The sequence below is a fragment of the Microcaecilia unicolor genome, chromosome 6, assembly GCF_901765095.1.
Source record: "Microcaecilia unicolor chromosome 6, aMicUni1.1, whole genome shotgun sequence".
In the NCBI taxonomy this organism is placed as follows: Eukaryota; Metazoa; Chordata; class Amphibia; order Gymnophiona; family Siphonopidae; genus Microcaecilia; species Microcaecilia unicolor.
In genome coordinates this window covers 246,155,889-246,183,565 of record NC_044036.1, presented here as the reverse complement: position 1 = coordinate 246,183,565, position 27,677 = coordinate 246,155,889, and the positions used below count along the sequence as shown (strand labels likewise).

General features: G+C 46.8%; 1 protein-coding gene across 1 annotated transcript in view; it reads left to right on the top strand.

Annotated features, from left to right (window-relative positions):
• The window catches only part of SAPCD2 (suppressor APC domain containing 2), a 105,501-nt gene extending 78,389 nt beyond the window's left edge, over positions 1–27,112 (top strand). Inside the window, 2 exon segments of the mRNA XM_030206817.1 lie at positions 7,249–7,353; positions 24,953–27,112. Of these exon segments, the coding sequence (XP_030062677.1) occupies positions 7,249–7,353; positions 24,953–25,081 (234 nt within the window). The 3' untranslated portion in view covers positions 25,082–27,112.
• Positions 27,113–27,677: the final 565 nt, after the last annotated feature.

The following is a 27,677-nucleotide window of genomic DNA, read 5'->3' as shown; positions in this document are numbered from 1 at the left end:
GAGAACTCCAACTTTCTCTCAAAATCTTATCCCTTTTATACCCACAGATCCCAATAGAAGTCTATTGTGAGGTACCTTTTTTTCTAATATTTCTCAATTTCTGAGATCATACTTTCGTATCCGGCCACATGCGCATCTGTACCATCTGTCTTTCCGTTCTAGCTATTTCAAGAGATTGCCCCATATCCGTTAAAGTCAACATGTTTTTAGAACATTTAGTTTTTGTCGTTTACCAAAATATCTTTCTGTTAAGATACCAGTTTCACATCTTTCTTTAGTAATACCTTTCATAACATCTTATGATCTCAGTGCCATCTGATGGAAAATAAGTCCCACTTTAAAAACCTCATTTTATTCCTTTTGCCCATTTTTATTTCATTATAGGTGCTATATTCAATTAGAAAGTTGTACCTGGTTGTGTTAAGACCCATTGTTCAAACCTGCTTTTTGCAGATTCTCAAATATGACATCATTAGCTTGTTATTTGGCCTAGTCAGTACTTTTCAGTTGCTTTTGCCTGTATAGCTTAGCCCACCACTATTCCAGTGGTAAGTCTGAAGCCAGGCCACATATTAACACCTATTACTGGCTAAATCCAGAGGTCAATATTCCATCCTCATTCTTCTTGATCTTTCCGCTGCTTTTGACACTGTCGATCACAGCATACTTCTCGATACCCTGTCCTCACTTGGATTCCAGGGCTCTGTCCTTTCCTGGTTCTCTTCCTACCTCTCCCTCCGCACCTTTAGTGTTCACTCTGGTGGATCCTCTTCTACTTCTATCCCTCTGCCTGTCGGCGTACCTCAGGGTTCTGTTCTTGGTCCCCTCCTCTTTTCTATCTACACTTCTTCCCTTGGTTCATTAATCTCATCCCATGGCTTTTCCTACCATCTCTATGCTGATGACTCCCAAATCTACCTTTCTACCCCTGATATCTCACCTTGCATCCAAACCAAAGTTTCAGCGTGCTTGTCTGACATTGCTGCCTGGATGTCTCAACGCCACCTGAAATTAAATATGACCAAAACCGAGCTTCTCATTTTCCCCCCCAAACCCACCTCCCCGCTCCCCCCGTTTTCTATTTCTGTTGATGGCTCTCTCATTCTCCCTGACTCCTCAGCTCGAAACCTTGGGGTCATCTTTGACTCTTCTCTCTCCTTCTCTGCTCATATCCAGCAGACCGCCAAGACCTGTCGTTTCTTTCTTTACAACATCCGTAAAATCCGCCCCTTTCTTTCCGAGCACTCTACCAAAACCCTCATCCACACCCTTGTCACCTCTCGTTTAGACTACTGCAATCTGCTTCTTGCTGGCCTCCCACTTAGTCACCTCTCCCCTCTCCAGTCGATTCAAAACTCTGCTGCCCGTCTCATCTTCCGCCAGGGTCGCTTTACTCATACTACCCCTCTCCTCAAGACCCTTCACTGGCTCCCTATCCGTTTTCGCATCCTGTTCAAACTTCTTCTACTAACCTATAAATGTATTCACTCTGCTGCTCCCCAGTATCTCTCCACACTCGTCCTTCCCTACACCCCTTCCCGTGCACTCCGCTCCATGGATAAATCCTTCTTATCTGTTCCCTTCTCCACTACTGCCAACTCCAGACTTCGCGCCTTCTGTCTCGCTGCACCCTACGCCTGGAATAAACTTCCTGAGCCCCTACGTCTTGCCCCATCCTTGGCCACCTTTAAATCTAGACTGAAAGCCCACCTCTTTAACATTGCTTTTGACTCGTAACCACTTGTAACCACTCGCCTCCACCTACCCTCCTCTCTTCCTTCCCGTTCACATTAATTGATTTGATTTGCTTACTTTATTTGTTTTTTGTCTATTAGATTGTAAACTCTTTGAGCAGGGACTGTCTTTCTTCTATGTTTGTGCAGCGCTGCGTATGCCTTGTAGCGTTATAGAAATGCTAAATAGTAGTAGTAGTAGTAATTTGTCATTTTTCTCTCCTTTTTCTTTGCTTTCTTCAATATTTTTCTGCCTCTCTCTGTGTCCAGATTTAATTCATTCTTACTATCCATTCTTTAATTTCCTTCATCTACTTATGGCTTTTCATCTTTTTCTCACCCTTGTTTTCCCCATGCCCCCTTCCTCTTATTCTCCAATCTTTCACTACTCCCCCTTTCCATGCAGCAGCTCTCCTCTTTCTCTCCCCATCCTTCCAGTGTCTCCCCTCTCTCTCCCCATCCTCCAATAGTCTCCCCTCTTTCTTTCTGCATCCTTCCATCCAGTGTCACCGCTTTCTCCCTACCCTTCCATCCAGCGTCTTCTCTCCCCATCCTTCTACCCATCTACCCTCTCTCCTGATCCTTCCATCTGATGTCTCTCTCCCTCCTTCTAACCAGTGTCTATCTCTCTACCCTTTTCTGTTCAGTGTCCCTTCTCTCTCCACATCCTTCCATCCAGTGTCTCTCTCCCCACCCATCCGTTTTCCCTGTTTCTCTGCCATCCTTCCATCTGTTTTCCCTTTCTCTGCCATCCTTCCATCTTCTTCCATCTCTGTACCTCTATCTTCCTCCATGTTTAGTATCTCCTTTTCTCTGTGTCCCTATATTACTCTGTCCATCTTCTCTCCTCTCTTTGTCCCCAGTGCCAATATATTTCTACCCTCTCTGACCCTACCCCATCCAGCTTCTCTCCTTCTCACTCCCTCCTCTTTCCAGCATCTGGTTTGGTTGCTTGATTTCCTGCCTCCCTCCCTCAAGCTGTAGGTTTAATATTCCCTTTTCCTTCATCTCCTTGGTCTGGTATCTCTGTTTCCCTTCCCTCCCTCCTTGTGCTGTACCAGCAGTTCTCTCCCTTCCCTCCAGTTCTCCTCCCATGTCCAGCAGCTCTCTCCCTTCCATCCAGATCCCCTCCTCCTCTTCCTCCCACATCTAACAGCTCTCTCCCTTCCACCCAGATCCCCTCCTCCTCTTCCTTCTGCAGCTCTCTCCCTTCCATTGTCCCCTCCTTCTCTTCCTCCCATATCCAGCAGCTCTTTCCCTTCCCTCCAGTCCCTTCCTCCTCTTCCTCCCTTGTCCAGCAGCTCTCCAACCCCTTCCTCCTCTCCCTCCCATGTCCAGCAGCTCTCTCCCTTCCATTCAGTCCCCTCCTCCCCTTCCTTCAGCAGCTCTCTCCCTTCCATTGTCCCCTCCTCCTCTTCCTCCCATGTCCAGGAGCTCTCCCCCTTTCCACCAGTCCCTTCTTCCTCTTCCTAGCTTGTCCAGCAGCTCTCCAGCCCTTTCCTCCTCTCCCTCCCATGTCCCACCCCCCTCCCTCCGAGTCCTAGGAACTTTGAAGAGGGAGGGTGCATATATATAAAGAAGTCCCTGTGAGAGGTAGTTGTCCAGCCAGGTACATTCCAGGTTACTACGCCAGGCTGTTAGCAACAGCATTGCCGTCAGGTGGGGACCATGCTTCATCGCTCCCAGAGTGATCAGTTAGGCCAAGCCCAGGTGTAGAACCAACATGACTCCACACCCAAGCTCCCAGAAGCTGATGAGAGCCAATTCATACAAATCCATGTTGCCCAAGGCAGCCATCTTGATGGGATGCCCACCACCAGTTCTTATCTCTCAGCTGGTGAGAAGTAGACAAGTCCTTAGCATTTTCTTTGAGCATTGGAGAGCTCTTTCTGCATGGTTTTGGCGGTATTCAATGTGCGCTGTTGGCTCTACCACAGGAGTTCTGAGAATAGCTGGTCCTAGGGTATCTGACACTCTAGGCAACTTTTTCAGCCATGCCCCACCCCTACCCCAGAGCACATCGAGGCTCATCACAATGTGCACTGCATCTCCACTTCCTTCCCTACTCCTTCCGGAACAGCAATTAAGGCGGCTTCATTGGTGCGGCTATCAATAGCTCTCTAAATAATACTTAGCACAGCCTGCATGGGGACTTGAACATCCTGTTTCAGAGGGGGTGGGATGCTGCAGGCCTTGAGCTGTGTGGGTGATCAAGGCCCTTTCCAATCTGTGCTGAATGTTGCTTAGAGATACTGCTGCGCCAGTATGTTCCCTTCCCCCCACCCCGGCAGATGTCTAGTCTGCCTAGTGATTGATCAAGGCCCAGCCTTGGACCTTGGGAGATGGAACATACAAATGGCAGATGGAATTTTTGTGTGAGTAAATGCAAAGTTTTAGCATGAAGGGAAGAATAATCCAAATTGTAGCATTGCATAGCTACGTTCCACATTAGGAGTCACCATCCAGGAAAAGGATTTAGGCAGCATGGACAATCTTCTGCTCAGTGACTGGTAGCAGCCAAAAAAGCAAACAGAATGGTGGAAATTAGTAAAGGAATAGAGAATAAAACAAAGAATATCATTGCTGTGTGGTGTGAATGCATCTTGAATGTCATGTGTAGTTCCAGTTGCCACATATCAAAAAAGATATAGTGGAATTTTTAGAAAAGGTACAGAAAATGGTGCCCAAAATTTGTAAATTCTCTTATCATAGGCTAAAGAGGTTAGAATTCTTCAGGTCGGGGGGGAGGGGGAGGGGAGATGTGATTTGAAATCTATAAAACAAAGTAGTAGATTTAAAATCTGTGAATTCATTTTTTTTTTCCATGCAACAGTTAAGCTCAGGAACTCGTTGCTAGAGGATGTAGTAAAACGTTAGTGTAACTGAGTTTAAAATGAGCTGAGGTAAAAGTCCCCAAACCATTAAGTCAGACCTGAGGAAACCTACTGCCTGTCCCTGGGGTAAGTAGCATGGAGTGTAGCTACTTTGGGGGATTCTACCATGTAGAGGCTGACAATTTCGGATTCGGGACCTAAATCAGTTCTGGTTTCAGCTGAAAATGCCTGTGCATTTTTGGCTGAAATCCAAAACTTGCTGTCTCCCCAGGCCTACAGGTGGGATGGAGGATGAAGGGGGTGGGGAGAGAGGGGGAGATGCCATGGGGGGGGGGATGCAACAGGGATTTCATTTAATTTTTTTTTTATCAGGTTTGGGGGGGGGGGGGGGAATTTGGGCCACAAATTCAGTTTCGGTATAAACTGAAGATCCTGGGTTTGATCATGCTCTACTATCATGTACTTGTGACCTGGATTGCTACTATTCAAAATGGGATTCTGGGCTAAATGGACCTTTTTGGTCAGACCCAATATAGCAGTTTTTATGTTGTATGTTTGGTGCTACAGACAGATGTATTTAAGTTCTGGATATAAAAGACATATATTTTCTGTGAACATGCCAAGTTTAGTCATTAAGACTTGCTTATGATGATATTTAGGTTGGGAGGAGGATAAATTTTATTTTACATAGATTTTATCCATAAGTACATAAGTAATGCCACACTGTAAAAAGACCAAGGGTCCATCGAGCCCAGCATCCCATCCACGACAGCGGCCAATCCAGGCACCTGGCAAGCTTCCTAAACGTACAAACAATCTATACATGTTATTCCTGGAATTGTGGATTTTTCCCAAGTCCATTTAGTAGCGGTTTATGGACTTGTCCTTTAGGAAACCGTCTAACCCCTTTTTAAACTCTGCCAAGCTAACCGCCTTCACCACGTTCTCTGGCAACAAATTCCAGAGTTTAACTACGCATTGGGTGAAGAAACATTTTCTCCGATTTGTTTTAAATTTACTACACTGTAGTTTCATCGCATGCCTCCTAGTCTTAGTATATTTGGAAAGCGTGAACAGACGCTTCACATCCACCTGTTCCACTCCACTCATTATTTTATGTACCTCTATCATGTCTCCCCTCAGCCGTCTCTTCTCCAAGCTGAAAAGCCCTAGCCTCCTTAGTCTTTCTTCATAGGGAAGTCGTCCCATCCCCGCTATCATTTTAGGCGCCCTTCGCTGCACCTTTTCCATTTCCACTATATCTTTCTTGAGATGCGGCAACCAGAATTGAACACAATACTCAAGGTGCGGTTGCACCATGGAGCGATATAACGGCATTATAACATCCTCACACCTGTTTTCCATACCTTTCCTAATAATACCCAACATTCTATTCGCTTTCCGAGCCGCAGCAGCACACTGAGCAGAAGGTTTCGGTGTATTATCGACGCCGACACCCAGTCTCTCAGTCTCGTAAGGTCCTTCTGTAATTTTTCACAATCCTGTCGTAAGTTAACGACTTTGAATAACTTTGTGTCATCAGCAAATTTAATTACCTCGCTAGTTACTCCCATCTCTAAATCATTTATAAATATATTAAAAAGCAGCGGTCCTAGCACAGACCCCTGAGGAACCCCACTAACTACCCTTCTCCATTGTGAATACTGCCCATTTAACCCCACTCTCTGTTTCCTATCCTTCAACCAGTTTTTAATTCACAATAGGACATTTCCTCCTATCCCATGACCTTCCAATTTTCTCTGTAGCCTTTCAAGAGGTACCTTGTCAAACGCCTTTTGAAAATCCAGATATACAATATCAACCAGCTCCCCTTTGTCCACATGTTTGTTTACTCCTTCAAAGAATTGAAGGAAATTGGTCAGGCAAGATTTCCCCACACAAAAGCCGTGCTGACTCGGTCTCAGTAATCCATGTCCTCGGATGTGTTCTGTAATTTTGTTTTTAATAGCCTCTACCATTTTCCCCGGCACAGACGTCAGACTCACCGGTCTATTATTTCCCGGATCTCCCCTGGAACCTTTATTAAAAATGGGCGTTACATTGGCCACCCTCCAATCTTCTGGTACCACGCTCGATTTTAAGGATAAATTGCATATCACTAGCAGTAGCTCCCCAAGCTCTGTTTGTTACATTTTGCATATGTATCTTGCTCTGATTTGTGTATGTATGTATTGCAATCCACGTAGGGCAGTCATGTTATTGGATTGGCGGAATATGAGATTTGTTGACTAGTCAGGATATTTGTCTGCCTGTGCTTCACAAATATTTTATATGAGAGAAAATTAAGTTTTCAGTGGTGACAACCAAAAAAAATAAATCTTTTCACCTTTTTAGCTTGTCACTGGACTTTTGTCTGTATATACGTAACATGCAGACAGGGTTTGTGTTAGATGTGCAGGGGATCATGGAAAATACTGGGAGGGGCCCCCCAAAACCCACTTTCAGGCTCTTAATATTTCATATTGAGTTAGTTGTAGGGCCCTCTGGAGCATGGAGGTACAGGCAAGTTACCCTGGTTGCTACTTTGTAACACTGGTCCTGCATGCAGCAGATGGTTAGTTTAATTGGTTTTCTTATGAAGGCAGGAATTTCGTAAGGGTGAAACTAGGTTTGGGGACATCAGACACTGACCATCTTTTTCTTTTTTCCCCTCCCTGAAGCCTGTGAAATCTTCACCATCCCTGAATGGATTTGTCGCCCCTGTGGTGGGAGGACAGCAGCAAACAATCACCATGTTGAAGGAGCAGAACCGCTTGCTGACAAAGGTGAGACATGCCGGGAGTACTGCTAGGGGGCTTGTGGCAAACTTTGGAGAAGAGGGCATAAGAGCCAACTTTTCCAAATGATTGGGGGTGGGTGGTGAAAAAAAAAATTATTTTTCACAGGTGGGTCATTTCCCCCCCCCCCCCCCAGTACCTTAACATCCTGCAACTCAAAAGTTGCCTGCAACCTGCACCAGGACTTCTGCCCTGAACAGTCCCACCCCTCAGTCCCCCTGTACTGTGCAAATTTCAAAAACTGACATATTTCAATCACTATACTATAGGTTAACAAAACAAAAAAATATTTTATTGGACTATTTTTCAATTAGCTTTCAGAGGCCAAAACCTCTTTCCTCAGGACAGTATACTGCAGTTACGGTATTCTGTTCTGACATGGGAAAGGAGGGTTTGGTCTCCAAACATTAGTCAAAAATGTATTAAAATTAGTCCTACAAAAAGGTATTACCTTATTTCCATTTTTCTGTATTTATTAACACAGCTACCACACTACTTTATACTAAACTAAAAATAAAATTCATTTTTTCCTACCTTTGTTGTCTGGCCGTTTACTGTTTCTAATTGTGTTGGTCTCAGTCTCTTGTTTCTTCTTTCCTCGATATCAACTCTCCCCCCTTTCCATCCAGCGTTTGACCCCTCTCTTCCCCCTTTCCATCCAGCGTCTATTTTCTCCATCCATGTGTAGCTTTTCTCCTCTTTTGCCTTTCCTTCATCTCAGTATGCATCTCCTTCCTCTTTCTTCTCTCCCCTCCATCCATGTCCAGCATTTCTCCTCTACTCCCTCCATCCATGTCCAGCATTTCTTCTTTCTCCCCTACCTTCCCCTCTTTTCAGCCCCCCCATTCCAGTTCCAACCCCAGCCCGCCCTCATCTCCCACAACAGCCCTCCTGCCACCCAGCGTTTAAAACTCATTTTACCTCAAGTACCTGAGGTAAAATGAGTTTTAAATTCTGGGCAGCAGGAAGGCGAGGACTAAGGACTGTTATGGGAGAAGACGGTGGGCGGGTCGGGCTGGGGTTAGAACTGGAACTTCCGACGGCTCATTCTGGTTGGGTGACAGCGGGTCAGAAAATATTGGGGGTGCTCGAGCACCCACGGAGTCTGCGCCTATGGAAGAGGGCACTCATGAAACAATACTATCTGTCCTTCTAGTCCACAAGGTTCCAAAAAAAAAAACAAAACCTGATGAAACAGAAGATGCCACACATGATGTTGTTATGGAGAGCATCCATACCATCCGAGACAGTGAATGGTGGCCACATGGGGACTGTTTTCTCCGAGGACAAGCAGGCTGCTTGTTCTCACAACTGGGTTGACGTCCACAGCAGCCCCCACCAACCGGAACAAAACTTTGCGGGCGGTCCCGCACGCAGGGCACGCCCACCGCTCATGAGCGGCCGTCTTCCCGCCCGTGCGCGACCGTTCCCGCTCAGTCTTTTCTTTTCCGCGCTGGAGAGAGCCGCGTTCGTCTCTCTCTCTGTCAGCCCCGGAAACCGGATCGCGCTTTCGCCGCGAACTTTTTTCTCTCTTATTTTCTGTAAAAAAAAAAACAAACAAAAAAAACGCTGAACTTTGTTTTTCCCTCGTCTTTTAGCGGGGGCGTCTCGTTGCGGCCTTGTGGCCGCGCGGTTGATTTATTTTCGAGGTGTGATTTTTACCGCCACCATCGACGACTTTAACTTCGCCGACGCGATTTTTTTGTCGATGTCCTCGAAGGTCCCGAGTGGATTTAAAAAGTGTGGTCGGTGCAGCCGGCATATCTCGCAGACCGACACCCACGCTTGGTGCCTCCAGTGCCTCGGGCTGGAGCACGATACCAAGACGTGCACCTTGTGTCTCGGTCTCCGGAAACGGACACAGGTAGCGAGGCAAGTTCTTCGGGACCGTCTTTTTGGAACTTGCGCCGGCCCCTCGACATCGACTTCGACGGCATCGGTATCGACGGCCGGATCTTCGGTACCGGTATCGATGTCCACGAAATCGGCACCGACCCCAGGAGCACAGGTCCCGTCGGCCCGCCGGTCCTCCAGAGACGGCAGGGGTGAGAGGCTGCGTGGGCAATCGGCCCCGGTCACTCCCTCTACTCAGGGCCCTCGGGACCGAACCCTGTCGGACCCGATTCCTCGAGGCCGAGGGGGATCCACTTCCTCCTCTTCTGTCCCACCGAGCGCCGATGACGGGCACCGTAAAAAGGCGAAGAAGCACCGTCATCGGTCGCCCACGACGCATCTGGCTCCCGGCGCCAGGGATGAGTCGACGCCGAGAAAGCGGCAGCGTTGAGAGGAGAGGTCACCCTCTGTAGTAGAGGTATCAGCACGTCAGGGTGCCAGCACTTTGGTGCAGTCTCCTGGACCTGAGCAGCTTCCGGCACTGACACCTCTACCGGCCCCCTCGTCTTTCCCGACAGCGGGCCTGGACGAGTGCCTCCGAGCCATCCTTCCGGGGATCCTGGAAGGGCTGATGCGCCAGACTGTGCCGGCGCCGGGGGTGCTTGCGCCCTCGGCGCCGTTGATGGAGGCGCCGGCGTGCTCTAGCCCGGTGCCGAGGCCTTCGACGCCGCTTGTGGCGCCGGTCTCGACCGCCACGCAGGTGGTGTCCCCGTCGACGTTGATGGAGGGAGCTTCATCCCCGCTGGCACAGGACTTCACCGCTCGACGACGCCACCGAGGCCTTGGTGCCTCGACGTCGAGCCGGGCCCAGTTGAGGACTGAGTTGCAGGAGCTCATGTCCGACACCGAGGAAGAGGCCTCGTGGGGGGAGGAGGAGGACCCCAGATATTTCTCCTCAGAGGAGTCTGTGGGCCTTCCCTCCGACCCCACTCCTTCACCAGAGAGAAAGCTCTCACCACCTGAGAGCCTCTCTTTTGCCTCCTTCGTCAGGGATATGTCTATTTGCATTCCCTTTCCCGTGGTCTCTGTGGATGAGCCGAGGGCTGAGATGCTCGAGGTCCTCGACTATCCATCACCACCTAGAGAGTCCTCCACGGTGCCGTTGCATAATGTCCTCAAAGAGACACTGCTTCGGAACTGGTTGAGACCATTATCTAATTCCACCATCCCCAAGAAAGCGGAGTCCCAATACAGGATCCACTCTGACCCAGAGCTAATGCGGCCCCAATTGCCTCATGACTCGGCGGTCGTGGACTCTGCTCTCAAGAGGGCACGGAGTTCGAGGGATACCGCTTCGGCGCCCCCGGGGCGGGAGTCTCGCACTCTGCACTCGTTTGGGAGGAAGGCCTACCAATCTTCCATGCTCGTGACCCGCATCCAGTCTTACCAGCTCTACACGAGCATCCACATGCGGAATAATGTGAAGCAACTGGCGGACCTGGTCGACAAGCTCCCCCCGGAGCAGTCCAGGCCTTTTCAGGAGGTGGTCAGGCAGCTGAAGGCGTGCAGAAAGTTCCTGTCCAGGGGTATATATGACACCTGTGATGTGGCATCTCGTGCTGCGGCCCAAGGTATAGTGATGCGCAGACTCTCATGGCTGCGTGCCTCTGACCTGGACAACCGCACCCAGCAGAGACTGGCCAACATCCCTTGCCGGGGGGATAATATTTTTGGTGAGAAGGTCGAGCAGTTGGTGGACCAACTACATCAGCGGGAAACCGCCCTCGACAAGCTCTCCCACCGGGCGCCTTCAGCATCCACCTCAGCAGGTGGACGTTTTTCCCGGGCCAGGCAGGCTGCGCCCTATGCCTACAACAAGCGTAGGTACACCCAGCCGGCCCGAAGGCCTCATCAGGCACAGGGACAGTCCCAGCGCGCTCATTCCCGTCAACAGCGTGCGCCTAAGCAGCCCCCTGCGCCTCCACAGCAAAAGCCGGGGACGGGCTTTTGACTGGATCCACGGGAACATAGCCGCCATCAAAGTGTCTGTACCGGACGATCTGCCAGTCGGGGGGAGGTTAAAATTTTTTCACCAAAGGTGGCTTCTTATAACCTCCGACCAGTGGGTTCTCCAAATAGTGCGGTGCGGATACGCCCTGAATTTGGCCTCCACTCCACCAAATTGTCCTCCGGGAGCTCAATCCTTCAGCTCCCATCACAAGTAGGTACTTGCAGAGGAACTATCCGCCCTTCTCAGCGCCAATGCGGTCGAGCCTGTACCACCCGGGCAGGAAGGGCAGGGATTCTATTCCAGGTACTTCCTTGTGGAAAAGAAAACAGGGGGGGATGTGCCCCATCCTAGACCTGAGAGGCCTGAACAAATATCTGGTCAAAGAAAAGTTCAGGATGCTTTCCTTGGGCACCCTTCTGCCAATGATTCAGAAGCACGATTGGCTATGTTCCCTGGATTTAAAGGACGCATACACTCACATCCCGATACTGCCAGCTCACAGACAGTATCTCAGATTCCGCCTGGGCACACGGCATTTTCAGTATTGTGTGCTGCCCTTTGGGCTCGCCTCTGCCCCATGGGTGTTCACGAAGTGCCTCGTGGTGGTCGCGGCGTATCTACGCAAGCTGGGAGTGCACGTGTTCCCATATCTCGACGATTGGCTGGTCAAGAATACCTCGGAGGCAGGAGCTCTCCGGTCCATGCAGTGCACTATTCACCTCCTGGAGCTGCTGGGGTTTGTGATAAATTACCCAAAGTCCCATCTCCAGCCAGCCCAATCTCTGGAATTCATAGGAGCTCTGCTGGATACTCAGACGGCTCAGGCCTTCCTTCCCGAAGCGAGGGCCAACAACCTCCTGTCCCTGGCTTCCCAGACCAGAGCGTCTCAGCAGATCACAGCTCGGCAGATGTTGAGACTTCTGGGTCATATGGCCTCCACAGTTCATGTGACTCCCATGGCTCGTCTTCACATGAGATCTGCTCAATGGACCCTAGCTTCCCAGTGGTGCCAGGCCACCGGGAATCTAGAAGATGTCATCCGCCTCTCCATCAGTTGCCGCACTTCACTGCACTGGTGGACCATTCGGACCAATTTGACCCTGGGACGCCCATTCCAAATTCCTCAGCCCACGAAAGTGCTAACGACGGATGCATCTCGCCTGGGGTGGGGAGCTCATGTCGATGGGCTCCACACCCAGGGTCTGTGGTCCCTCCAGGAAAAGGATCTTCAGATCAACCTCCTGGAGCTCCGAGCGGTCTGGAACGCACTGAAGGCTTTCAGAGATTGGCTGTCCTGTCAAATTATCCAAATTCGTACAGACAATCAGGTTGCAATGTATTACATCAACAAGCAGGGGGGCACCGGATCTCGCCCCCTGTGTCAGGAAGCCGTCGGGATGTGGCGTTGGGCCTGCCAGTTCGGCATGCTCCTCCAAGCCACATACCTGGCAGGCGTAAACAACAGTCTAGCCGACAGACTGAGCAGAGTCATGCAACCGCACGAGTGGTCGCTCCATTCCAGAGTGGTACGCAAGATCTTCCGAGAGTGGGGCACCCCCTCGGTGGACTTTTTTGCCTCTCAGACCAACCACAAGCTGCCTCTGTTCTGTTCCAGACAACAGGCACACGGCAGGCTAGCGTCGGATGCCTTTCTCCTCCATTGGGGGACCGGCCTCCTGTATGCTTATCCTCCCATACCTTTGGTGGGGAAGACCTTGCTGAAGCTCAAGCAAGACCACGGCACCATGATTCTGATAGCGCCCTTTTGGCCCCGCCAGATCTGGTTCCCTCTTCTTCTGGAGTTGTCGTCCGAAGAACCGTGGAGATTGGAGTGTTTTCCGACTCTCATTTCGCAGAACGACAGAGCGCTTCTGCACCCCAACCTTCAGTCTCTGGCTCTCACGGCCTGGATGTTGAGGGCGTAGACTTTGCTTCGTTGGGTCTGTCTGAGGGTGTCTCCCGTGTCTTGCTGGCCTCTAGGAAGGATTCCACTAAAAAGAGTTACTTTTTCAAGTGGAGGAGGTTTGTCGTTTGGTGTGAGAGCAAGGCCCTAGAACCTCGTTCTTGTCCTGCACAGAACCTGCTTGAATACCTTCTGCACTTATCAGAGTCTGGTCTCAAGACCCACTCAGTAAGGAATCACCTTAGTGCGATTAGTGCTTACCATCTTCGTGTAGAGGGTAAAGCCATCTCTGGAGAGCCTTTAGTCGTTCGATTCATGAGAGGCTTGCTTTTGTCAAGGCCCCCTGTCAAGCCTCCAGCAGTGTCATGGGATCTCAACGTTGTCCTCACCCAGCTGATGAAGCCTCCTTTTGAGCCACTGAATACCTGCCATCTGAAGTACTTGACCTGGAAGGTCATTTTCTTGGTGGCAGTTACTTTAGCTCGTAGGGTCAGTGAGCTTCAAGCCCTGGTAGCTCATGCTCCATATACAAAATTTCATCATAACAGAGTAGTGCTCCGTACTCACCCTAAGTTCCTGCCAAAGGTGGTGTCGGAGTTCCATCTTAACCAGTCAATTGTCTTGCCAACATTCTTTCCCAGACCGCATACCCGCCCTGCTGAACGTCAGTTGCACACATTGGACTGCAAGTGAGCGTTGGCCTTCTATTTGGAGCGGACACAGCCCCACAGACAGTCCGCCCAATTGTTTTTCTTTCGACCCCAATAGGAAAGGGGTCGCTGTTGGGAAACGCACCATCTCCAATTGGCTAGCAGATTGCATTTCCTTCACTTACGCCCAGGCTGGGCTGACTCTTGAGGGTCATGTCACGGCTCATAGTGTCAGAGTCATGGCAGCGTCGGTGGCCCACTTGAAGTCAGCCACTATTGAAGAGATTTGCAAGGCTGTGACGTGGTCATCTGTCCACACATTCACATCACATTACTGCTTCCAGCAGGATACCCGACGCGACAGTTGGTTCGGGCAGTCGGTGCTGCAGAATCTGTTTGGGGTTTAAATCCAACTCCACCCTCCAGGACCCGAATTTATTCTGGTCAGGCTGCACTCTCAGTTAGTTGTTCTTCGTAGGTCAATTTCTGTTATACCCTCGCCGTTGCGAGGTTCAATTGACCTGGGTTCTTGTTTTGAGTGAGCCTGAGAGCTAGGGATACCCCAGTCGTGAGAACAAGCAGCCTGCTTGTCCTCGGAGAAAGCGAATGATACATACCTGTAGCAGGTGTTCTCCGAGGACAGCAGGCTGATTGTTCTCACCTACCCTCCCTCCTCCCCTTTGGAGTTGCGTTTTGATCATTTTTGCTTGTCATTCAACTGAGCGGGAATGGTCGCGCACAGGCGGGAAGACGGCCGCACATGCGCGGTGGGCGTGGCCTGCGTGCGGGACCGCCCGCAAAGTTTTGTTCCGGTTGGTGGGGGCTGCCGTGGACGTCAACCCAGTCGTGAGAACAATCAGCCTGCTGTCCTCGGAGAACACCTGCTACAGGTATGTATCATTCGCTGTTTCTCTGTCTCTGTCTCTTTCTCGCTGTCTCTCTCTGTCTCTTTCTCGCTGTCTCTATCTCATTAAAAAAAAAAAACAAAAAAAAACACCTCTCCCTTTCCCCTATCCCACCCATAGGCCTGGGGAGGGAGCAAGTTTTGAGTTTCAGCCAAAAATGCTTATGGAGTTCTCTAATCCTGCCAAAAAAACATTGTGAAGACTGGCTTGTTAATATCATTTGAGTCTGTCCTTCATGTTCCTGTTTTGGGGTTTATTTTTTTTTATAGATTTCTCTATTAGTAAGTTGTATGTGATTTCGGTTTCTCTTTTAGGAATGTATATTGCTGTTACCTTTAAACTGTCTGTGTGCGAACTCAAATGCAAATTAACACACAGTTGATTTGCACATGTTCTAATGTGCATTAAATTATTAAATCAAATGTCTGAAAACAAATCAAAAGATTGGGGGGAGGGGGAGAATCTGAAAAGATTTTTCCTTGTGCACATTCCTATTAATTTATACTAGTTTTTAATGCTAGATTTCTGGCTCTTACACGTTAGTATTTAGGCCCTGTTTACTAAGCCGCACTAGAGGCACAGTAGCATTTTTAGCATGCGCCAACTGTGTAGATGCCCATAATATTCCTATGGCGCTAACATGGTTAGCGTGCCCTAATTTTTAGCACGTGCTAAACACACTGGCGCACCTTAGTAAGCAGGGCCCTTAATTTTATGTATTTAGTGTGTTTCTGTTGAGGTTTTCAATTATATGAATGTTTGTTTTTATATTTGCATCTGTCAGTTATGATGATTTACTTGTCACATTTTTTTTAATTTAAAGAAGTCTTTATTAATAAATTGGAGAAACACACATTTTACAAACATAGCCAGCACAAATAAAGCTAGACAACACTCTAAATAAGCAAGGCTAATTCTCAAAACGCCCAACTAATGGATATTCTCCATAAATGTGATAACACAATGTACCTCAAATTTTTAATGAATTTTCCACACCCCCAGAACCCTAGAATCCCATCCACCCAACCCACCCCGAAAAAGAGAAAAATAAAAACAGTCCCCCCCCCCCCCCATACCACCAACACTTGTTAACAGATAATTATCATCTAGAAGAACAGTTATCTAGGAAAGGGTGCCAAATAGTCTCCCATTTAGCTAACGTCTTATTACGTTGAGCCCACAATCTCTCCATAACACACACATACCAAAGCTTGTTAAGCCATTTAATAATAGAAGGAACCTGCAAGGACCTCCAAGGTAACTCTAGCAGCTAACATAGCGTATCTTACAAACAAAGATTGAGAAGTTGTCAGACCAGGGGGTCTCTTTGGAAAAAGAAAAAACTCAGGAGACCACTTTAGTGGCTTAGAGAGCCACCTCTGGAGTCTACTGCACAGATTTCCAGAAGGCACGAACTTTAACACATGTCCACCAAAGATGCCCCATGGTGCCTTCTTGCCCACAACCTCTTCAGCACAGTGAAGACACCTGATGAAACACATGATGGAGGCGAACAGGCGTCAGGTACCATCTGTTAAAAAAACTTTTAGTGCATTTTCTTTAAAAGGAACAAAAATAGAAATCTTAGACAAAACACATTCCATAGAATTCCAATCATCATCTGTTAATGTCACTCCTAGTTCCTGATGCCAGCGCTCCCGATAATCACCAGAGGACCGAACCCGCCGATGTTGAAAGGAATACAAGCAGGTGATCAAGCCCTTTGTCCCTTTAGAAACTTCGCACAAGTCTGCCAAAAAAGAATCTTCTCGCAAAACTTTTGCCTTTATCTGTCGACCAGAAAGAAAATGCTTCACCTGCAAGTAAGCAAAAAGGTCCCTAGGTGAAATAGCGTAATTTTCAGTCAAGCTTTGAAACGTAATGAAAGTACCCTCATCAAAAAATTGACCCCATGATTCTAAACCAGCTACAGCCCAAGCTGAAAAGATCCCCAATACAAGACCTGGGGGGAAGAGTGCATTATTAGTTATAGGCATCAGCTTAGACAATATCAAATCTTGCTTAACGAGCAAGCTATCCCAGTAATGGAAAGATGTCGAAATTGAGGGACACACCTCTCCTACTCTCCTCCACTCGCTTCTACGCCTTCTCTTACTCTCTGCCGGTGACATTAATCCCAATCCTGGCCCTCCTCTTCTGCCCTCTCCCTACTTATGCAGACCACATCGCGATGTCTCCAATCTCATCTCTATTCCTCTCCTTCCACCTTCCTCCTTACCCTTCTCTTGCGCCCTATGGAATGCCCGCTTCATCTGCAATAAACTTCCCTACATTCATGACCTTTTCATTTCTCGCTCCCTCCATCTACTTGCCTTAACTGAAACTTGGCTCTCCCCTGATGACTCTACTTCAGTCGCGGCCCTTTGCCATGGTGGTTATCTTTTCTCTCGCAGCCCTCGCCTTGCCGGCCGCAGCGGTGGCATTGGATTTCTGCTCTCTTCCTTTTGCAAATTCCAACCTCCTCCCACCCCAGTCTTACTGTTCTTCGTCCTTTGAAGTCCACTCTATCCGCCTCTTCACTTCCCTTGCCTCTCTGTCTAGCAGTCATTTATCGCCCCCCCCCCCCCCCCCCCGATAATTCTATTCCATCCTTTCTCACTGACTTTGATGCCTGGCTCTCCTTTCTTAATCCCTCATCCCCCTCCATTATCCTTGGGGACTTCAACATCCACGCTGATGATCCATCCGACTCCTATGCCTCCCAATATCTTGCCCTAACATCCTCATTCAATCTTCAGCTGTGCTCCTCGGCAGCCACTCATAAAAATGGTCACTGTCTCGACCTTATCCTCTCCTCTAACTGCTTTCCCTCCAACTTCTATTCCTCTTATCTCCCCCTATCTAACCTTCAGTTTTAAGCACCCTCCTACCCAGTCCCACCCAATCTCATCCCCCACCTCTAGGAACCTTCAAGCTATTGACCCCTCTACTCTATCCTCTTGTCTCTAACCTTCTCTCTACCACCACCTTATCTAAGTCTGTGAATGAAGCTACTTCTTCCTACGATACTATTCTCTCCTCTGCTCTGGACACTCTTGCCCCTCTCATGCCCCGTCCTACTAGACGTAGCAAACCCCAGCCTTGGCTAACCTCTAGAATCCGTTACTTTCGCTCCTGCGCCCGATCAGAACGTTCTTGGCATAAATCCCATACCCTTGCCGACTTCACCCATTTCAAATTCATGCTGCACTCCTTCCAATCTGCCCTTTCACTTGCCAAACAGGATTACTTCACCCATTTGACTAATTCCCTCGGTTCTAACCCTCGACTTCTTTTCACCACACTGAACTCTCTTCTCAAAGTACCTCCGTCTCCTAGTTCTCCTTCTCTCTCTCCGCAGACTCTAGCTGATTATTTCCTTGATAAAATCTGTAAAATTAACCTTGAATTTTCATCCAAACCCTCCCCACCTCTTTCTTCCTTAATCCATACCCCCTATTCTCCTTCCTCTCCTTCTTTCTTCTCCTTCTCAGAAGTTTCTACTGAAGAAACTGCCTTTCTTCTTTCTTCCTCTAAATGTACTACCTGTTTCTCTGATCCCATCCCCACTTACCTACTTAACACTATCTCTCCTACTATCATCCCTGTCATCTGTCACATCCTTAATCTTTCACTCTCCATTGCAACTGTTCCTATGACCTTCAAACATGCTATTGTCACTCCACTCCTTAAAAAAAACCCTCACTTGACGCTACCTGTCCCTCCAACTATCACCCCATCTCCCTTCTCCCTTTCCTCTCCATATTACTTGAACGCGCCGTTCACCACCGTTGTCTTGACTTTCTCGTTTCTCAACCTATTCTTGACCCACTTCAATCCGGATTTCGCCCTCTTCACTCTACTGAAACTGCACTTACTAAAGTCTCTAATCTGCTTCTGGCTAAATCCAGAGGTCTCTATTCCATCCTCATCCTTCTTGACCTTTCTGCTGCTTTCGACACTGTTGACCACACATTACTCCTTGATATGCTGCCCTCGCTTGGATTCCAGGGCCCTGTTCTTTCCTGGTTCTCTTCCTACCTCTCACTCCATACTGTCAGTGTTCACTCTGGTGGATCCTCCTCAACTTCCCTCCCGCTTTCAGTAGGTGTGCCTCAGGGTTCTGTCCTTGGACCACTTCTTTTCTCCATCTATACTTCTTCCCTTGGTGCCCTGATCTCATCCCATGGTTTTCATTACCATCTTTACACTGATGACTCTCAGATCTACATCTCCACCCCTGAAATCTCAACCTTAATCCAAGACAAAATCTCTGCCTGCTTGTCTGACATTGCTGCCTGGATGTCTCAACGCCATCTCAAATTTAACATGGCTAAAACTGAATTTCTCATTTTTCCCCCTAAACCCTCCTCCCCTCTTCCCCCATTCTCTATCTCTGTTAATGGCTCTCATATCCTCCCTGTCTCCTCGGCTCATAACCTTGGAGTCATCTTCGACTCTTCTCTCTCCTCTGCTCATATTCAACAAATCGCCAAACCCTGTCGCGTCTTTATCTTCAACATTAGCAAAATTCGCCCCTTCCTTTCTGACCACGCCACCAAAACCCTTATTCAGACCCTTGTTACTTCTCGCTTGGACTATTGCAATTTACTTCTCACTGGTCTTCCGCTCAATCATCTTCCTCCTCTCCAATCTGTCCAGAATTCTGCAGCTCGTCTTATTTTCCGCCAGAATCGCTATGCCCACACTAGCCCACTTCTCTTCACTGGCTTCCTGTCTGCTTCCGTATACAGTTCAAACTTCTCTTACTGACCTTTAAATGCATCCACTCTATGACCCCTCATTACCTCTCCTCTCTCATCTCTCCCTACATTCCTCCCTGTGAACTCCGCTCTCGGAGCAAGTCTCTCTTGTCGTCCCCCTTCTCCTCCACCGCTAACTCCAGACTTTGTTCCTTCTATCTTGCTGCACCTTATGCCTTGAACCGTCTTCCTGAGCCCATACGTCTAGCTCCATCTCTACCTGTTTTTTAAATCTAAGCTGAAGGCTCACCTTTTCACTGCTGCCTTTGGCTCCTAGCTGCTACTCTTTTGCCCTCCTCCTCCCCTATTCCTCTTTACCCTGTAATTCCCTTGCCCGTAAATGTCTTGTCTGTCTGTTTTACCTAGATTGTAAGCTCTTTGAGCAGGGACTGTCTCTCTATGTCAAATGTTCAGCACTGCGTGCGTCTGGTAGCACTATATAAATGCTATTAGTAGTTAGTAGTAGACATACCCCTTTACCCATTTTTCGGTATTTACGCAGAAGCCAAATCAAATGACGCAACAAACAGGCTCCAACCGAATCCTGTTCCAAACTGATCCACCTCTTATGAGGGCTAGCATGATACCATTCAATAGCGACAAGCGCCTGAGCAGCTTTATAATACCAGTATACGTTTGGAACACCCAGCCCTCCCTTCTTTTGGTCCTTATACATCAAAACTCGAGGGAGACATGGTCTTTTTGTTTGACCAAATAAAGCGAAGGAGGTGAGTCTGAATATTTAATAGAAAAGACCGAGACAGTCAATGGAAGAACCTGGAATAGATACATCAATCGGGGTAACACATTCATTTTTACCGTAGAAATCCTTCCAAACCATGATAATTCAATCGATCCCCAGGCCTCTAGGTCGTTATAGAGATCCTTTAAAAGAGGAGTATAATTAAGGGCAAATAAATCTGAGAATTTACTAGTAAGCATACCCCCTAGATACTTAATACCACACTTCACCCAACAAAAAGGAAAGGCTTCCTGTAAGGAGGCCAAAACAGAGCCAGAAATTCCCACTGCCATGGCCTCAGATTTAGACATGTTAAGCTTAAATCCATAGACAGAAGAATAGGACTCTAAAAGCTGAATCAGATTAGGCAAAGAAATAAGGGGTTTAGTCAAGGAAAGCATTATATCATCGGCAAAAAGTGCCATCTTGTATTCCTGACCTGCAACCTGAAGCCCCGTGATATTAGGATTAGCCCAGATAGCAGTAGCAAGAGGTTCCATGACCAACGCGAAAAGCATAGGCGAGAGGGGGCAGCCCTGTCTCGTCCCCCTGGCTAAGGTAAACAAGCGAGAATTACCTCCATTTATGCGCACACAAGCTTTAGGGGACTGATAAAGAGTTTGAATCCAACTTCGAAAGCCTTGCTGTATGCCCAACCGCCCCATAACGCTGATCATAAAGGGCCAATGAACGCGATCAGAAGTCTTTTTGGCATCCAGACCCAAAATACATAGGGGAGTCTTAGACTTATTAGCTACATGCAACACGTTAACCATGCGGCGCACATTGTCTTTAGCCTGCCTATGAGGTACAAATCCAACTTGATCAGGATGAACCAAATCTGGAAGGACTGTAGCTAAACGATTTGCTAAAACTTTGGCTATAATTTTAACATCAGTGTTACGAATGGAGATAGGATGATAAGAATGACATTCCACCTTTACTCGGCTTTGGAATCACAGCTATCCAGGCTTCCATCATAGAAGGAGGCAGCGCGTCTCCCTCCTGAACCCCATTACAAATCTCCGCTAAAAGAGGGGCCAATTCACCCCGGAACACCTTATAAAAATCATTCGGCAGCCCATCCAGACCAGGGGCCTTTCTTATCGGCAAATCCTTAATTACTGAAACAATTTTCTCCACCTTAACAACACTATCAAGGACCTCACGCTGCACATCAGACAAAGAGGGAAGAGACTGTGAAGAAAGAAAAGCCTCGATTGCGTCCTGATGAATATGGGAATAAGCCGAATATAGGGATTCTTAAAAGGCCTGAAAACGTTGACGAATCAACGAAGATTGAGTCAGGACTTTATTCTTACCATCTCTGATATGCAAAATTGTCCGGTCAAACTGCCACTGTTTCAATCTAAGATCTAAAGAACGAACAGGTTTGTTCTGAGTAAAATAGTGGTGCAACTGTTGCTGACCTCTGACAAACTGTAATTGTTCAGAATAGATAGTCCAATTTAAGTCGAAGAGCCTGAATTTCCCTCAAAATAGAGACAGATTGCACAGACTTGTGCCTTTTTCCTCCAAAAAAGATAGCTGCGACATACAGTCAGCGATCTCTTGTTTCCTTGCTTTAGCCCTAAAACTAGCATGCTTCAAGAAAAACCCCCTCGTTACAGCCTTCAAAACGTCCCAAACAATACCCATGGCAGGACCGGAATCCAAGTTAATTTCAAGGTATTCCTTCAAGTGAGTACAATATGCAGCTAATAACTTCTCATCTCGAAACAAGGAAACATTAAGGGTCCACCTAATATCCTTGTCTGCCTCACAAAACGAGGAAAGGTGTAACTAAGTTGGGGAGTGATCAGAGATAGTAATAGATCCTATTCCAGAGGTACTTGCACCCTGAGACAGAGATATATCAAGTAGAATATAGTCGATGTGAGAGTAAGAATCATGGGTATGCGAATAAAAGGAATAATCCCTCTCCCCCGGATGATGCAAACACCACATATCACAAATCTTGGGCTAAGGCCTTCAAAGCCTTGGAATTTTTAACATTGCAGCTAGAGACGACTCCTGTGTTGTCAATAATCGGATCTAACACAGCGTTAGTCACCCCCTACCACCAACTTTCCAAACAGGTCAACTTGTACCACATGTCCAAGCCGAAGAAAAAATTCTTCCTGAGCTTCATTAGGTGCATAAACCGCAACTAAATAAAAAGCAAAGTTATTCAAAAATACCTGCAAAAGTAAAAACCGACCTCCTGGGTCCCGCTTAACTTTTTGCACCTGCAGGGACGAATGAAGCAAAATCGCAACACCCCTCTTCTTCGAGGCGCTGGCATTGGAAGCACAGAAAACATTTTGGTACTGCTGATGAGTGAGAAATTTTTCGTGATCCCTCCTGAAGTGGGTCTTCTGTAAAAAATACCGCGTGAGGAGTGTGTAACAGCAATTCCTGAAATAGCTTGTGACGCTTTTGAGGAGAGTTAAGACCCTTAACATTATAAGTGAAAAACTTAAGATCCACACTCATTTATATCACACAACCCATGAGGATAGGACCTGGCGTGGCACCAAACTTGAAAGAGCATTTATCCAAAGTGTGAGGTAAGAGAGAAAGAGATATTAAAAAAAAAAAACCCTCTATTGAACCAAGCCCCCTTACCAATATTCCCCGGTTACCATGTCCCATTACTCCCCTCCCAATAACCCCAACACCCCATCCTCCCCACCCTCTAGTCATGAGCCCCTAGTCAGGAACCAACAAGGCTCCCTTACTAGGCTAACCAAAGAAAGTGATCCACTTGCTCAGCTGCACTCCCCTAAGACATTAACTCCCGAGCTACAGCATGCGATCCCATTCTTATCTTCATCCTCCCCCCCCCCCACTCCATTCCCTTATGAACAGTTATAGGGCAAACTCTGACTAGGATTCAAATATCCCAGCATTTAAACTTTAAAGTTCAGCTATAAACCTCTTAACAGCATATAAAGCATAACAGAAAGTCTCCTCAAGTAGCCTTCAAAGGGCTTTTAGATTTATTGGAAACTCGCTTCCACTGCTGGAGTTTAGCCCGAGCCACAGGAGCTATATCCACCGGTGGGTGTTCTGCCGCCGTCAGGCCTTCCTCGTGCAGAACCTTCCAAACTTCTGGTAGAAGACTGAGACGGTGCATCCTTCCTCCCACTGTAAAGCAGAGTGCAAAGGGAAAGGTCCATCTATATGGGATTTTATTTATTAAGAAGATGTCCAAAGCAGGTTTCATCGCGTGTCTCTTAGCCAGAGTCAGTTGAGACAGATCTTAGAACACCCGCACTTGAGCCCCATTATAGTCAATCTGGGAGACCTGATGAGCCCTCAGCATCAAACGCTCTTTTATTGCATAGGAAGAAAAGCAAACAACAATGTCTCTAGGCTTATTATCCAGCTTCTTACCTAATGCTCTGTGAGCTCGCTCCACCAAAATGTCCTCCGAGTCAAGCAACTTACTACAGAGCAGCTTAACCACTGCCACAACATCCTTGTTTTCTCCAACTTCTGGGACACCGCGGAAATGGAGGTTGTTCCTTCTCCCCTGATTTTCCTGGTTGTCTACCTTATATTGAAGCTCCTCAAAATATTCAAATAATTTTGTGAGTTTTGAATTGGATTGCCGCTTGCTCTCCTTTCGGGCCGCTGACATCTTCCCCGAACAGCTTCAAAAAAAAATCCCCAAGGAGACCAGCTAATGCTCCCCTGCTGCAGGTATCTGTTCAAGGGCTATTTTAAGGTAAATAAAAGCAGGGACGCGACGGAGCTCTGGATCTAGGCAGCCATCCTAGCTCGTGACGTCACTTCCTCTTTCTACTTTTCACATTTTTATGGGGTTTTTGTTTTTAAACACAGCTCTGAACCATTCTATGGGTGGATGGTAAATAAGTGTAGGGTTTTGTTTTTTTTAGGAAATAAAAACAAACACTGAGAGTGCCTGTCAATTGTGATAAAACAAGACATTAGGAATCCAACACATACTTTTAATCTGTGTTGGAGTAAGGTAGTCTTCAGATAGCCAGGTGACCTGAGAAAATGGCTTTGAAATATTCTTCTGAATATTTAAATGTTTGATAGACAAACAGAAAATTAAGGATATGGGACAGCTCAGTTCCCAACTAAAGCCAACTAGCTTTATAAGAGAAGAGTGAAGGGAGATTGAGATTGAAAACAGCCTCAAGGTGGAGCTGGAGAATCAAACACATGTATCTTTTGCTGCCATGCAGGTATGTATAAAACCAATAAAGATTCTCTTCATATTATGCATAACTAGTCTGTCAGACAGGTGGAGACCACTAGTATAAGTAGTTCCAAAAAGAGATTAGAGATGATTTTAATAGACGATGGATGAGTTGCAGGCTGTGTAATTTTTAACTGAAGTGTCACACCAGGATACTGCATCCTTAAATCACCGCTGCTGGATAGCAGAAGGGAGTGTGCAATAAATAGCTCCACACAATCCACTTGTACATTTCCTCAAAAGGACCTACGGCTTGCTGGTTTTGGAATGAGGGTGTTGGACTAGATGGATATTTTTTTAATGTGAATTGATTTTTGACAATTTATATAAGGTGGTAGGTAACCTTTTGTGAATGTTGAAAATGATGGGCTATTTTAATATAATAACAGGTCTTTCTCATAAATTTTGTCACCTCTATGTATGCATCAGTAATCACCAGCTTGTCCTCTTGTACTGAAAGATGACCTGTGGTATTATGTACCATTCTTTTGCTCTTTTCATAACTCTTCTCTCTTGTCTGATCTGGGCTTACTCCTATCCTTGCAGGAAGTGACGGACAAGAGTGATCGGATCACGCAGCTGGAGCAGGAGAAATCTGCCCTCATCAAGCAGTTATTTGAAGCACGTGCCCGAAGCAACCAGGAAGCAAGTCAGATGGATTCCACCTTTATCTAGCCCCTAGTAAGACAGGGACTTTCTCTTCCACATGCACCAAAAAGACTGGAGCTTCTTAGGAGCTCAGACTCTGTGTCCCAAGGAGACTGCCACAATACCTTTCTGATATATCATTCTTGGAACATGTTTACCATGGGGGGCATATGGGTGTTTCAGAAACCCCTTCAAAGTAGGCTTTCTTTGCACAGTTGATATGGACATTCACCAGTGCGATCCTGCAACAGCTCTATTGCACTTGTACTTTTTATATATGTGTGGTATAGTGCTGTGGTATTTAGTTATGTTGTCCTTGCTAGTTAGTTTTACCTTATTTTTCTATTGCAAGTAGAATATAACCTTTTTTCTTGTACTTTTATTTTTAGTAATGTACCGCAGGCTAAAGCCATCCTTTTTAAAAACAAAAGTGACTCTTTACACTCTGCTTCTAGCTGGGCCCTTATGGTTCAGGATATGTTTTTGTTGGTTTAATTTGTGCCTTCTAGCCTGGGGATCACCTAGCTGTGGTTCCCCAGGCCTGCACATGCAGCTGTATGTGTTTTGACCCTGTATCACGATGGAGGAAGTGGGGTCCTCCAGGGTTTAGCTCAGAGCATTGGGTTCTCTACAGATGGGCAACTAAGGCTAGTGGCTGTATAATGGAATGTAACACCAGTGGGTGCTGTAACTCTGTAATAGACAGGGATTTCCTAGGATCACTTGTTTTTCATGGTAAAGGGGAAATTTGTTGTTGGGTTTTTTTTGTGTGTGTTTTTAAGTTCCAGTAATTGGGGTGGTGGAGTTGAGTGTTGCTCTTGATGTTCTAGTTCAGAATCTTCTTGCACAGTATCTGACAAATGCCACCCTTACTTGCCCAGAATGGCCTCAACCTGGCATCGCAGATTAAGCCTCTGCCGCCTGTCATTATGACACAAGGCCCAATAAATCCAAGGCAACGAGCATCTGCTACCATGTACAAAATAGTTTGTTTTTTTTAACTATTGCATGATTTTTAAAATGCTTTCTTCATGTTTGTTTTATTGTTTACTTATGTGAGTTCTGTGGTACGTTTTGGATGTTTTTATCTTGACACTCTCCAGCACTTTTCTGTGGATAGTTAGAGGGATCCTAATAATAATGTATAAATCAAAAGGAAGAAAGTGCAGAGGAAAGAGTGGTCATATTCATGCATATTTTCAAAGCACTTAGCCTTCCAAAGTTCCATAGGTTTCTATGGAACTTTGGAAGGCTAAGTGCTTTGAAAATATGCCTTATTGTGAACATGCAAAGTCTGAAAGATGGCGAAGAGGGTACCCTAAAGAGACTCCCTCAAGGTGCCATTTTGCTGAGCTACTGCGCTGGGCTTTGTTATGCAGCTCTGTATGAGCAGGGACCATGAGGTGAAAAATTGTTACTGTGCGAAGAGATGCAGAACACATCCTTGGCTGGAACGAGTTAACTTGGGGCAGGACACTGAAGACCATGTGGAAGTGGCCACACCTCAGTCACATACCTTACTTACCATTTTTTTCCCATGATCTTGCTGCCCTTTCCGCCCCATCTCTGTACAAACCAACATGGATGCATACTTTTTTAAATGGGTGTTCAACCCAGTCCTCAGGAAACGCTTAGCCAGTGAGGTTTTTAGAATACCCACAATGAATGTGCATGAGACCAATTTGAATACAATGGAGGTAGTGCATTAAAATTTATCTCATGCATATTCATTGTAGATACACAGGTTTTTTGGATATGTCCCAATGATTGGGATCGACACTCCTAAAAATATTGTAGAATCATGTATACACACTCCTGATTCTTCCCCTAAAACATTTACACATCCAAAGATGCAGAACCCCTGTATGTTTAACATGCATCTGTGGCATGGTGTCGCTGAATGGTTGGGATGAACTGAGTTGATATGACTTAGGGTGTGATTATTTTTAGAGCTGGTACTGGTAGGCATTTTGGATGTAGACAAGGTCCGTTGAACGGATTCGAAGTATATCACCAGAACACTTGTCCATGATTGCCAAATCGAAATAAATGCATTACTTGACAAAACTGAGAAACCGTTTCTTTTTGTGCACTAAAGTAGCGTGGTAGCATGTTGGGTCCCCTTTAAATACACAGAAATGAAGATTAACTAAATGCAAGGTAAAACCCTTTTACTGGATTAACAAGTTTTTTTTACTAGCTTTCTAAGGCTGACTTTTTTATTGGACAGTTGGTTTGGATCTGATAAAGGAAATGTTATGATCTTTTGTTTTTGGTTTTTTTTTTTTTTTTTAGTATGAATAAGTGTTCTTAAAGAAATCCGACGTGGCCAAGGTTTTGCTCACCTAGGGCTGCCTCAGGGGGGTGTATTCACACACAAGAATAGTGCTTTACATAGGATTGTTATAAGCTGTTGCCGCTCATAGCACTGATAAAGTGGCAGCTATTAGGGATCCCATGCAGCAGACAGGACTGTGATCACAGCAGTTCCTCTCCCAGTTCTGTCTGCTGCATGGGATCCCTGATAGCTGCCACTTTATCAGTGCTATGAGCGGCAACAGCTTATAACAATCCCATGTAAAGCATCATTCTTGTGTGTTAATATACCCCCTGAGGCAGTCCT